This window comes from Accipiter gentilis, chromosome 25 (assembly GCF_929443795.1).
Source record: "Accipiter gentilis chromosome 25, bAccGen1.1, whole genome shotgun sequence".
Classification (NCBI taxonomy): Eukaryota; Metazoa; Chordata; class Aves; order Accipitriformes; family Accipitridae; genus Astur; species Astur gentilis.
The window spans coordinates 6142673-6156870 of record NC_064904.1 but is presented as its reverse complement, the minus strand read 5'-3'; the positions used below and the strand labels follow the sequence as shown (position 1 = coordinate 6156870).

The 14198-nt window shown below is 37.3% G+C and overlaps 1 protein-coding gene across 9 annotated transcripts in view; it reads right to left on the bottom strand.

The window, feature by feature from the left end:
* The window catches only part of UNC79 (unc-79 homolog, NALCN channel complex subunit), a 115101-nt gene that overhangs the window by 17220 nt on the left and 83683 nt on the right, over positions 1-14198 (bottom strand). For 8 of the 9 annotated variants that reach the window (XM_049828745.1, XM_049828748.1, XM_049828749.1 and 5 more), the window contains 3 exons: positions 9026-9130; positions 3684-3761; positions 1087-1176 (listed from right to left, as the gene is read on the bottom strand). In XM_049828745.1, the coding sequence (XP_049684702.1) occupies positions 1087-1176; positions 3684-3761; positions 9026-9130 (273 nt within the window). The remainder of the gene's footprint in view (positions 1-1086; positions 1177-3683; positions 3762-9025; positions 9131-14198) is intronic. The other variant, XM_049828747.1, reaches the window with a different exon arrangement.

Below are 14198 nucleotides of genomic sequence, written 5' to 3'. Positions count from 1 at the left end.
CACTTAGTACTTAGCTTCAGATGATACAATAAAACTGCCTAATGGGATAGTGTTATACTAAATAGAATAAATATTGCCCCCTCCACAGCATTACGACTATTAGTGATATATTAGCTGAAATATTATATTTTTTATTTAAGCTATTATCAATAGATGCTATTTTGCTAGCAATTGAAACAGCTACACTTCTATTATTTCCTGTTATACAGCAGCAATGTTACTTAGCCTAGTTCTTTTCTAAAACATCTTAAAGAACTTCCATTTTGTAGGAAATTTAACAGATACTGGCTTCTCCCATGAAACAGAAATTCCAGCTAATTTTGACCAGCTAGTTATTAGTAGGATGCTTTCATGAAATAAATAAATAAATTCCTAAATGAAATATTTTATGCTGACAGAAATATTTTCCTATCGCTCCTGTTAGAATTTGGCATCAAACTAACGTACAGAAACCAAAAAGCAGTTTGGACTACAGAGATAAGAACTACTCAGTTTTCCCCACCTCAACAGAATATAACCTAACAATGAAAACAACAATATCCATAAGAAAGAGGCCCCCCCCCGCCCTTTTTTTTTTTTTTTTTTTTTTTTTTAGGTCAATTACTGCATTTTAATAACCTCTGAACTTCCAATTAAATTAAGTGTCTGTTTGTGTATATGAGACACAGGATTCCTCCAGAAGAGTGTAATTACTTGTACAGGCAAGGAGTTTTATGTTTCCAAGGGTTATATTAAACATGACTACTTCTCACAGTGATTTTGGTATGACATTAGCTTATCATCAACATTTCAGAAAAACTTACCATTAGCTTATCATCATTTCAGAAAAATCAAGCCTGCATTTTTATTGTGCTAACTACATTTGAATCAGCCTCCATTTCAACACTGCATAAGCTACTTTTTACTGATCCCCCAGAAGTGTCTAATCTATAACAGTACTAACATTTTTTAAAAAAGAAAGAAAAAAACCTGTCAGTCATCCTCAAAGACTTCCAACTGTTTCTCCCAGGTAGGTTCATTACAGAAAACATTTTTTTTTGTTAAAAAAGCACATACACTTTAGGTCAATATATGCCCAGAACCAACCTTTAATTTGGTTAAGGTATGCATATCTGCAATGAAATCCAGCACTTCTCCAACATACTGCCTCATGCATTCCATTGCTGCTGTTCCACACTAGAAGATAAAAGAAATAAGTTTAAGTACCAGGTTTTGAATATGTTCATGTTTTTGTCTTTGTTTCTTGTTCACCAGAACACAATTTGTCTGTCTCAAATTCTTTATTTTACTTTTTATTTAGATTACTTTTAGGAGTAGGTATTCTTTGATGTTTTTCTTCTCACTGTAATATGCCCTCTTATCTGATGATAGTATAAAAAGATAGCCCAGTCACTGTAGCTTCTTCACGCATCATAAAATACCCTTATCTGTGACAGCAATAAAAGATTAACCAATGAAACTTTCAAGAATATCCTTGTTATGTCATCCTGAGATTTACAGTGGTCCAGAATCAAAGTCTTAAAAAGTCACTGAGAGTTTAGCAACTCAGTTCTCCAAGCAGCTGAGCATTTCTGCAAGTGGAACCAACCAGCTACAACCCCAGAAAACAAAATTCAGTCACAGGCACAGATGCCCTTATGTTCACATTACTCATGATGGAAAAACAGTTTAAATGATTGGCTTCAGGTATTTTATGTGTAAACATCACTAAAATGAACACCACTGAAATTTAAGAAAATTTTTTTTCCTTTTTTTTTTAAACTAACAAATGTTTCTGTGCTATTCCTGAAGCAAAATCATTCAAAATACAGCATTCTAATGGCACTTAAGCTAGTTTCAATTTTCAAAAGGGGAGGCAAGGACTATAAGAGATAAATGAAATCCTTCATGAACTGCTCCAGTTTGACCATAGAAGTGTAAGAATTGAGAAGCAAACTGTGCCAGAGCAAGAACAACCTCAAAGGGAAAACAAGATGACTCAATGTGGTGCTTGTTGTATTCCCACAGTACAAATTTTCTTAATCCTTTTCCTAGAACACAATGAGAAACGTGAATCTGGCCTTTGGCTAGTACAAGACAAGCCCAAGGTGTGCAAAGCAGTCAACAGAACAAAGCTGTCAGATTAAATAAGGGCTTTGAACAGACCAGAGAACCCTCGAGAAAAGCTTTCAGAAGGTGATATGACTGGCCCACTAGGTATCATATAAACTTCTGTTTACATGTTAATAGTCTGAGGTGAAGATAATGCTAGCTGAATTCAAGGGGAACTATGAATGCCTCATTCTTAGGGGCCAAGTAAAAGCAATGCTTAACTTTTGAGGCTAGATGATGACATTATCAAATTAGGTATCTTTAAGTCACCAAAAACTACTGTATACAAAATCATAGGCTCAGGGCAAAACATTGCAGTAAAGTTTACAGGGGAAAACTACTCTTCTTTGACCTCTATTTAATTACCTACACTTTGAAGCACCGAAGGTGATTACCCTATCTGAATATACAAATTAACCAGATTTAGTTTTGATCACAAAATTATTAAGCCATAATTGAGTTTTAGTGGCTGAAATTTGAAAAAACTGTTAATATTCTATTTTTAAACAACTGACCTGGGCACTTCTCATTTTTGTATGTTAATATCAATCTACACAGTGTTGAACTATGCCACCTTCTGGCTTTTCAAATGCTATGCCTGTCAGTTCCTTTGACAGAATAACAAACAGTAAAACAAGGTCACTGGCAGCCCTGTCAGCATATCCTCCATCCAGTTTATGTGGACTAAGGATTCCACATGGGTTCCAATATATCGAATAATAGAATTATAAAAGATACTATACTCAGATCTCTGAAAATAATGCTCAGTTGCAAAAGACTTCTCTCCAACCATCTATTCTGTTTCATTTAAGCAGCAGGCAGCCCGATTCTCTATGATTTCTTCTGAAATGATCAGTTTCCTATCATACCTTCTAACACCAATGTTAGTCTACCTATTTAAAGCAAGTATAAATTAAAATATTCTGTTGGGAGGAAAGGTATTATTAAAGATTTGCATTAAAAAAAATCACACATTTCAGAAGATCCTGTTAGGTCACCCCTAAAGCTGAGAGAGACACACAAAAAGGGAAATGAGTTTTCCCCAGTTTGTGAAGCAGATCTGGGCTAACCCTCATCCATCTGTTTGGGTCCAGGTGTGCTACTTCCTCGCATATTCACCAGGTGCATTTTCAGCGCCTAGGCAATTATCAGTACTGGTAATTTAGCTACGCTCATCAGCAGGGTATAGATAAATGCCTTATACATTACCAGGAAAATACCATTAACTCCATTCCTTAAGCAGCTAATCTTTTGTGAGCATGGAGGCAATGGCTTATAGCTTTCTTCCCTGCTACCATTTTTTGAGGTATTCAGCTGTTCTGTTCCCCACATGTTGTCTTCTTAAGCATAGGCTCCAGCTAGTCTGTTATATGACTAAAGAATATCAGTGAAAGTAAGGGAAGCAACATCAGGTTCAGAACTTTTCCAACGTTAATAAAAAGGAAGAAGCATCTCAGCCTCTGCCTGCAATACACCTTGCCAACCAGAAAAGAAATGAACAGGAAAGAACATTAAAATGAAGCAAAATGAGCCAAATAAGAGACATATTTTAAAAACCAAAACTAAGAGATGGAGTTTGATTCAGTACTCACTCCAGGCATAGAGGCAATCATCTGTTTATGCAAGATTGTTGACTCAGCTAGTTTTGTTCCAGCATCTGCACAAACAAACTAAGAAGAAATTAAAGACAAGTTATTTTTTAATTATTTTTGGAGGAACCTGAAGACATTAGTAAGTTATTCATTACTTTATTAAAATCAGTTCAGAACTCTTCTTGCTTTTATTCACAGTAATTTGCCTTTAGAGCTCTCTTTCTTTATAAACAACCTAGTTAATTCACCATTATAAGTGAGGTAATTTTAATGAAAAAAAATCTGACTTTAATGTGCTTAATTAACACATATATGCTGTGCAGGAGCAATTTGAAGAATATTATAAAATAAATCAGACCTTTTTTATGAGCAAAAATATATAACTTCGCTATTCCTTGCATATATCAAATGTTCCTCTTTCATAATGCAAATCACGATAGAGGATGATAAGGCAGCATGCCATGTTCTTCACTGTGATATTACACTTTCACCGAAGTTCTACAATGATGAATTATATGAACAATTTTGAAGTTGAGAACACACTGGTATGGTGTGGTATAACTTCTGCATAATATAGGCCACAACACTACAAAAATACAAGCTGTTTCTGAGAGAAGGTCAGTATCATTCTGTTACAGTAGAATATCTCTAATTGCTTTTCTTATGCTTTTATTTTCCTTGCTTTTTTTTTTTTGCTTTTTTTTATTTCCAAATCCCTTGACCCAAAATCTCTGATGTCCACTTCATTCATACATTAGACCTGCTAATACTGTTATTTAATAATTATAAGCTTCAATAATGCATTGGACACCCTGCAGATGATTTGCCTGTTCCTAAAACTTGTCCTAATAGTGTAGTTGCACTTGAGCAATTTCTCTCCGTAGTGATGCAATGTAACTTTCTAAGAAAGAGCAGACAGAAAAGAACTGTCAGACTAAGGCCTAAACCTTAATTTTCTTTCTTGAAAATTAATACCATGGTACCTTCACAAGCTGAGACAGATATTGACTACACAATATATTTTACAGTTGTCTGATGCATGTGTGTTAGCAGTACTCTCAATGACTGGCTGCTCTTCTTGAAAATATTTCTAAATATTCCTTACAGACCTAGAATTTACTCTTACACTTCCACGAGCTTTACCTTTCAGTAACAGATTTAATCTGAACTCACACTGCCTACCAAGACTTGGAAACCACTCAACCTATATCTTCATGAAGAGTCTGTTCTTTGGGATAAATACCAGAAAGACGTACCTGAGTTTAGATTAATAATCTATTTAGGTATCCTCACACATAGGTCTGGCTCCAGCTGACTCTTCTAGCTAGAATTTATTTTACACCAGAATAAGCCAAGTGGAAATAAAATGGGAATCTAACTCATATTTCAGTCGAGAGATGGCCTGGTGCTCTTCTGTACCACAGCTCTAATAATTACATGGGAAGCAGAAGAAAGCCCTAGGGTTATGGGCTATATCAATCCAGTAAAGAGAGTTGAGTCTTAGTTCAAACAGCAACCATGACTCTCCACTTCTCTTTTAAAAGAAGGACCAGTAATGGACTTAGGCAAATAGATGAAAGATTTTCTCCTAATGCACCCTATCTCAGAAAAAGCAATGCTGACGCTGAGACCACTGGACAACAGATGTGTTGTTTTCCTGTGTGAAGAATTTCTCAGTCAACCATTTGTGTGTAGATTAGGGTTCCCTTGTACTACTTTAGCTGCAAAAAAGCACCATAATTCCCTTAAGAATCTGGCTGAGTATATTTAGCATCCAACAGTGAGTTCAGTGCGCTGCTACAGATATTGTACAGCACTCACCATATAAGTCAACAAAAAACCCTTGCCAAAGACAAATGTCATTTATTTCAGACATTTTCTTTTAAGAACAATAATAAGAAGCGGCAGGCAAAGCAAACTCTACTGGCCTCCTGTAAGCTTTCTACATCTTTTGCACAGAGGAGTTTGTGTTAAATAACAGATACTAATTTATATGTGAAAAACAGCTGACAAACTCCATTCTGTTTCTAATTAATAATTAGGCCTTGTTTAGCTTATCTTTCTTATCATCAGACTGCCAGTTTCAAGGATGCTTCCTAAAGTTGCAATGCAGCCAAAAGAGGATGGGGAAACCAAACTTAAAACGACAAGTTTCTTACATTTCCAGTCCAACTCACTGTCATTTATGTTATCTCCCTCTACAAATACTATAATACATTAAGACATCACTAGCAAGAGATTTAATGCCAGCCATATGTAAAGAAAAAAGGAAAGAAAATTACCCCCACAATGCAAAAAGATGAGAAATGGGCAAATAATTGCCTTGCCTCTTACTAGCATTGTCTGCTAAGATACAGCTGCAGAATAATGTCTAAATGTGAATGTCTGCTGACTGTAGTGAACTATCTATATACCATAATCTATCTATATTATACCTCCATACATAATCACAGTTTTTAAAATATACATTCTAATAAACATATATGTAATTTTAAATCCTTCCACTGAGTAATTAGTAGATCAGATCTTCACAGAAACATAAAGCGGAACCACTAGATACACACAGATGTACATTAGTTGAAGGTTCAGCCCAAAATAAGAGTCACCTAAACGAAACAGATCAGACGATACACTGAACCTTAAAGCCTGACTGAACAAGCAAATCCTAATGAGACACTAATATAATTTGAAGTCAATGGAAATCCTGAAGATGCGTGCTGATGGAATGCGAGCGGGAGAAAAGTACCGGGAAACAAAATGCTGGGTGAAGAAGCAGTTCCTATGGAAACCCACGGAACAGCAGCATGTACATGATGGCTTTCATTTGCTAGGATAAATCAAGGAGACAGACTTTCTGTACCCTTTATCATCCAGGACACCTATGCAATGATAGGGGTGATCTGGTTAAATTCTCATTCTTTGTAAAGTGGGATAAAGTTAACTCTCATCTTAGCACTGATGTCACCAGTGACACTGCACCACGTAATCTGGATGAATGGGGGTATCAAATGTACATTCCAAGGAATTCCTTTGTTAGTCAGCCCACAACTGATCTATCATTAAAGTGCTCTGTCTCCTTTGTTATCTCGAACATTTTGACTAATCTCTGTATTCTGTACGCACTGTCTGTATAGAATCTTGTACACAGGCTAACATGTCCATAGGAACATGACTGTCTTGGAAATTAAAACCATTTCCATTTGGTGCTGTGTTAACCCTGCTATAGCTTTATGGATTCAAAACCATACAACTTGAACTAAAATTGTGGCTTTGTGTGGTAAAGAGGTGAACCAATCCCTTCATGCTATTAATGACACCAAAGAAAATTAAAATAATCAGATACATATGCATTTTTACTAATAGGTTTCTTAAATTACAACGGTGCTTAAGATGAGCTTAGTGGTTACCATGGTATTTAAATTCAAGAAGCTGTTGAATGATTCAGACCACATACTACCAAGCGCTGCCAATTTGCACAGTCAATGGGAGAAGTAGTCATCATGCCTTCAGTAGGCATCTATGGCAGATGGTCTGAATACAACCCCTATTCTTTACCATTGACTGCATAAAAACAGAAGCTGGCTGCTTTGGATAGCAGGAAATATGAATCACTTCATCAGCCTCTGAAAGACAGACATCATAAAAGACATTTATATCCACATTAGGTGCTGTTGTGTAAGGTATGAATACACCACAAAGTGAATACAGCATATGGGAACAGTGCTAGGAGGAAACCCCAGGCAATTATCATTTTATCTTCTCTCATAAAGATAATGTAAGAGAGAGTTTTTCTTACTGTGCCTATCAGGTGATTGACTTAATGTGAAGGAAAAGTGTTCACCAGTTAAATCTCACTGCCAAAACTGAAGTGGCATGTTTTGCATTCTCAAATGAGGAATTCAGGATTGACTAGACTGTGGGATTGTCACCCCTTGGCGTAGCCATAGGACTGAGCTATACAATACAGCAGTGCAGAAAAATTGCTTTATTCTGTAATACAGGAAATAGTCAGTTCAAGTCAGCAAACACTGATGCATATGGTATCAAGCTGCATCACTGCACCCATAAGACAGTAAGAGGCTGGTGGTTGTTAAGTGATTTGATAGTCTTGGCTGGGACTGAAAAAAGAAGTCTGGGCTTAAAAAAAATTTAAAATATATGCAAATTCTGCTTTTGAAATTAAAATGAATTTTTAAAAATGACCTTTTACCACCCAAAGGAAAAAACCCAAGTGTTATTCTTCCCCACATCAACTTCTTCCCCTAATACTGATGGCATAATAATTGTTTTCAGAGTTATCCTAACTGCTATTTAATTTCACCTGTCAGTATTATTTCTCTGTCAACTTGCAACCACTTATTTACTATGAGTAATGTGCCAGTACTCAAAAGAAAACGAGCCCATAGTAAGCTATATGAAGCTTTGGCCCTGTAACGGGAGGGGAAAGAGTGAATGGAGCTGTGTGGCTGGGAGCATTATGAATGATCCACATAATGAACATCTTGCTTGAACCTTATGGAGTGCTGTTATGCTGGTCCCCTGTCATTTAAAGTTACTAAACAGATACAATGGTTAGCTCATTGCATACAATGAGAGCCTACTACCTGTGATTAAAATTAATGGACTTCAGTAAATTGTTTTTGAGGGACAGGCTTGTGGTGCCAAACAGTGCCACACTTGGCATTTTGGAGGCAGAAAGATTTTTCATGAGTTTGTAGCTTACTTCATCAGATTTTCCTATGAAAAAGCTAGCTTAACTCCTACCTCAGCAATCCACAGAATGCAATGAATGGAAATATTGTCTATGTATTCTTTGCTGGAAAATTCCACGTTAAAAGAGAACAGCCTTCAGGGACTGGAGACAGCTGACTGCCTGCCTGAATAGACAGAAACTGAGTTCTGGCCCATGACCAACTAGCATCTCTTACCACACACAACTGCTAACTGGTTTTGGGGCTATGGTATGAAGACAAGGCAGCAGCTGGGGCAGCTGCCCCACTGGGACATGGTATGAAACTCAATGGACTCCATCTTTATGGGTCCCTTCCAACTCGAGATATATTCTATGATCCTCAATACGTCAGCAATGATGCACAGGTCATTATCATCCCGGGAAATGTGGATTTCCAATTTAGTTTCTTAAATTTTAGTGTGACAGTCTAAATGGATGCACCTACAGTTACAAATGTAACTGGATTTTGATTCAAAAAATTATTGCTTCCCTTGACGTTGCTGGTACTTTATGCAACCATGATGGGCTTGCCTTTTTTTTTTTTTCCCCTCCTCCCCTCCCCTGGGCCGAGACAGGATCAGTATGAGAATTACATGGGAATCTCCTGTACCTGCACCAACAGCAGCAGATTCATGTCTGGTAAGGGTGACTTTAACTTGAGTGCCTGCAGTAATTCCAATATGACACTACGCGTCAAGTAGAATTTGTCCCTTTCCTACAACAGAAAAACACAGAATTATGAATGCCCTGAGATTCACTGACACACACCAATAAACCACAAAGATACTTTTCATCTATGTTTGAGACTAAAAAAAGTTACAAAAGTGTACTGGTTTCTCCTGTCTTACAAAAGAGCAGACATTCATCATTTATGTAATTCTACAGACTTGATTGAACAGACATCAGTGAGGGTGATTCTCATTTGATGTTGTATCAGGCACTATATCCAAGATTTTAATATTTCACATGTGAAAGATAGATTTTATAAAACAGTTATAAAGCCCAGGCATGCAGTGTAGCTTTCACTAAGTAGTTCCATATAAAGGGAAAAGCAGTAAGGATTGACACAGGAGAACAAAATTGGCAACAGTATTTAGCACTATTCTTTCATTAAACCTGCCAGAATGGTCTGCATTTTACCATACTTTTTTCCTCTTGTCATTCCCCTTAAAATAAGGGTGTCTGCACTAAGGCAGCTTGGACATCTATTTTCATTCATTAGACCAGCAGTACTTTTCCACTTACACAATAAAAACTGTCTTGGCCATGGCTGCTACAACAGAAACATTTTAAAACATAGCGGAAAATCAGCCAATGGAGATTAGAACACAGAAGCCTAAGAATAGAGTTGTAGAGCTGAGACAGCAAGGTGGTACAAGAGATAAGATGAGCTTGTTACACATCTTACTCTTACATTCTCTGACTTTAGATGATAAGATAAAAATGTGGAACAAATTTATAACCTGCTACTGACCAGAGCAACTCATGAATTCTGATCAGCAGGAAGACCTACACTAAGCTCTCTTTCAAATGACCATCAGAGATGAAATAATGTTGTCTAATAAAGAGAGCATATCCAAAGTGTTCTTAAGATTTAAAGCCTAGTATCTTCCATCTTGTAAATCACATGCACTTGCCTGCTCACTTAAGTTAAATGGGTGGAACTTTTTACTCAGTCAGGGCCTCATTTCCTCTGTGACATCTGTAAAATGGGATAATAATGTTTGCCTCTTCCTCAGAGAACTCTTGTGAGGTTTAGTTAGTTAGGGTCAGTTTGAAGGCCACCTCCAGCTGCACAGAGTAGCAAGTGCAGCTAAAAGGGAAGGAGTTGGAAGAGATGAACAGCTGGAAGTGAGAGTGAGCTTTGGTTGCAGCAGACCAAGAAGCCAGTCGCCAGTGTTCCTCTTTAGAGACCTGATGTCACCACATTGTATCTGCGTAGCATACTGCCAAAGCTTACAACAACAGTGTGTATCTCCCCCAGTACCCACATACCTTTTAATGAAAACAGATTTTAAACATCAACCCCTGATTTGGGAGAAGGTGCCAAAACATGAATGGTATGTCTTTCATGAACGCTATGAGGCCAAACTGTGAATCAAGAGACCTTACTTCAAGTTCCTAGTTTGATCTTCAGTTACATGGAGCGTGCAGACAGATAACACATTTAGCTGATGGAACGGGCCCCAAACTGCAGTGGTCCTTGTCTACCTACATTGCTGCAGTCTAGGCAGCTAAACTCATGAGAAGCTAACACTCTAAAGAGAAAAAAAAAAATTCATTCCCTTATGGGAGCAGCAAAGACTGGATCACTTCAGCTGTATTATGAAACCATTACTTGAGGGGACAAGTACTCAAAAGTCACACATCACACATGCTTGAGCAGTGCTCTGATAAGAATAATACAAGAACATCCAGGAGAGGTCAGACCAGAACAAATGTCCTCAGTAACTCATCTCCAACAAGGCCACAAACAGATGCAAAAGGAAGAATAAAAATAAGGCAAGCATGTATAATTCTCACTACTACTCTCCTAGCTACCAACTATTTTCAGCTCAGGGAGCTTCTGAGCTGAGTGTAGTTTCTGTATAATTCATAACTCTCAGTGGATTTCACTTCCACGTATGTGTCCATTCATGTCTTGGACCCACGTCAACTTTTAGCACCCACAGTACTTGACAAGGAGTCACACACTGTTGAAGAACCACTTCCCTTTACTTGCTTTGACACTGGTTCCTACAAACTTAGTATGTTCTTGTTCTTGTACTGGAAAGGCATGAAATTACCATCCCTCCCTGGGTCACTTGTGACCTTACAGACCTCTCTCACATTCCCATCAGTTGTCGGTTTTTCAGATTGAAGAGCCCTAACTTAGTTCCTCTGTATGTGGAACTCATCCCACTGTTTGATCATTCTTGTTACTGTTACCCGAACTTCCTCCAATTCTACAAATTCTGACTGGGAATGGGGAACCAGAATGGTGCACAATACTCAAGGTGCAGACAGACCCTGATTACTTGCTAGAATTCACCAGCAACAGTGACCCTTCCCACCATCATATGCCTTCACAGTCCTGAGACACATACAGAATGCAGTGCCATGCTTAGACAGTCGACAATTACATCCTCCAGAACACTAGACAGGAGTTTGTATCAGTAACCCAGTACAGTAGCCTACAAATACTGGAAAAGAAGAGAAGTAAAATTCTTTCAAAAGCATTCAGCTATTTTACAGACTAACACTTATGCTACACAGGATATAACTGGGTTATAATAAATTGTTTTGTCAGAACACTGGGAAGGAAGCATAGGCTTCATGAATCCCAGTTTTCCTTTGCTCTAAGGATAACACAACAGTGAGCTACCTCTTTCTCGAAGCAGTCTCCTATCTCACAGCAAAATGTTTTTGATATCTGACCTCTTGCTTCCTGCACTGTAAATCACAAGTGATGACACTGATGTCAATAGCCCAGAGTACCCTTCCTATCAAAGTCTACTTATTCCTATCATTCTGCTGGTGATAAATATGTTTAAACATAGTTTATACATGCTTTAAGAACTTTATATTCTGCCATGGAGCTGTAAATGGGTATTAGCTCCATGAGAACAATGCCCAGGGGAGTCACATGTGTAAACCTGGTACCAAAGAGTCAAGAATACAACCCCTTTAGCCTCTGTTAAACCAAATTAACCCTCTTTAATGTCTATGCATCCCTATAAAAAAATGCCTTGCAATCTTCAAACTGTGACTTGCCAGAGGTCTATGTGTAGAACATGAAACTACTGAAGTTTGTTTCTAGCAGTATCTCAGGGCCCAAACTTGGTAATAAGAATAGTAAATTTGGTTCTTTAATGGAGTGGTATGCTATCCTCCAAGTAAGCCAATATAAAGCAAAATTCTTTATTTTAGCTCTGTTGCTACTACAGTAATTACAAATACTGAGGATTGGCCACTTCAATATTCTTTAAAAAAATTCAATAGCAATATCATGTCGTGTCCAAGTCAGTGGCATTCTGCATTTACTTAACAAGGGTCAACAGAATGCTAGCAAAAGGCTAAGTTTAGGTTCAAGCTTCTGCAGCTGTAAGGGATAAGAAAGGCAGAAATTGTCCATTTTGGACCTTAAGATACTTGAAAGAAAAACTACAGATAAGAAGATTACAATCCACAGAAGAGATGCTACTTTCATGTGAGAGTTCCACAGACACTGAAAAAATCATATTGCTGACCTGGAACAGACACTCAGACAAGGAAATACCAGATTGATGTGAGTCTTCAGGCTCCAAGACAAGAGAAACCAAGATATTCCTGCCACAGGGTATTAGGAAAATGTGGAGATAAAAAAGATTTGGAGTGGTTGTACAGCACTGGTCTCTACAAAGTGCATGTCAGAGTGGCTTGGTCTTTGAAAAGACAAGAATCCTCCACAGCTTAGCTGAAAGTTGGTGTTTTGTTCCACCCAGCACATTCAAAGTAGTAAAACAAGTAATTAAATCTGAATAGTTTAAATGTTCACAAATTATACCCCTTCTGGAATTCACTTCTACATGGTATTCCACTACAAGCAACACTTGTTGTTTACTTGGCTACAGGGATTTCCACTGTAGAGAAACACAGACATCACAACTGATTTGTTTTTTTTCTAACAGCAGTCATTAATTTGATATTTCTAATGCAAACCCATGGTAAGCTTTCAGAAATAACAAAGATAATGTAGTGTGGAGTTCCACTAAATTAAGCATTTTGTGGCTGTAAATTGCAGGAGACCATTCACTAATGATTCCATTTCTGGGTCACCAGGTTGCATTAAACTAAATCAAGAAGGAGATTTTACCAAGCACTATAATTCAAGCTTCCTTTGTGAAAGTATGTACTCAGTATATTAATAAAACATTGAACCAGGAAGCATGCAAGAAACACATGGGGGTTTTTAATACCATGGTTTTAATAAAATTTTTGTGAAATAACTGAAACTGCAGAGCTGAAATGATGGGAGTGAAACTTTTCCTGTATTTCAAAATTTGCTTTAGCACACAGATGTGAAATAGTCCTATCAGGCCACAAATGCAAGAGGAACTTCTTTGCTGCAGTTTTAAATGTGGTGGGTTTTTTTTGTTTCAATGAAAAAAAAACCACTGTGGGCTTTAAGTTAACATTTTTCTCACTTTGCCTTGCCCAAAGCCTTAACTATAGATCTAACTCAAATTACATCCAAAAGCTGGACGGTTCTTTCTGTATTCAGGATTTTTTTCTTTCATAAACTTTTCTCTTTCCAATGAGACAAAAAAGGTAGTATTTGCTTGCTGTAATTAAACATACTGTTAGTTTCTATTTAACGCTTCAAACTATTACATCTGGTAAAAGTTTTTCTTATTTTCTTGTGGTGCAGTTTTTCTGTGAGAGTGTCATTGCTTTTATCATTTCTTCTCCATTGTTTGTCTAGTGATATTTTAAGCCTTATCAAGACCGAAGCAATGTGTGTTCCAGCTGCACATTATCAATACAGAAAATCATGTAGCTACTTATGAAAGAATGTTTCCTGAGGATTAATTACTGTTTTGACAAATGTATCAATGATGGAAAATGGTGCACTTAGTGGCTGAAGCAACATTTTTGCTCAGTACCTTAACAATCTACATAATGGAGCATATGGGCCCTTAGTAAAAGGTTTGACTGGTTTTTGTGGATTTTGTTGATGTTCAACTTCTCACCAGTAGCTACGAAAATGAACTTGAGTAATAACTCAGTGTTATTTGTACACCGTAGCTTTCATCCAGGAATCT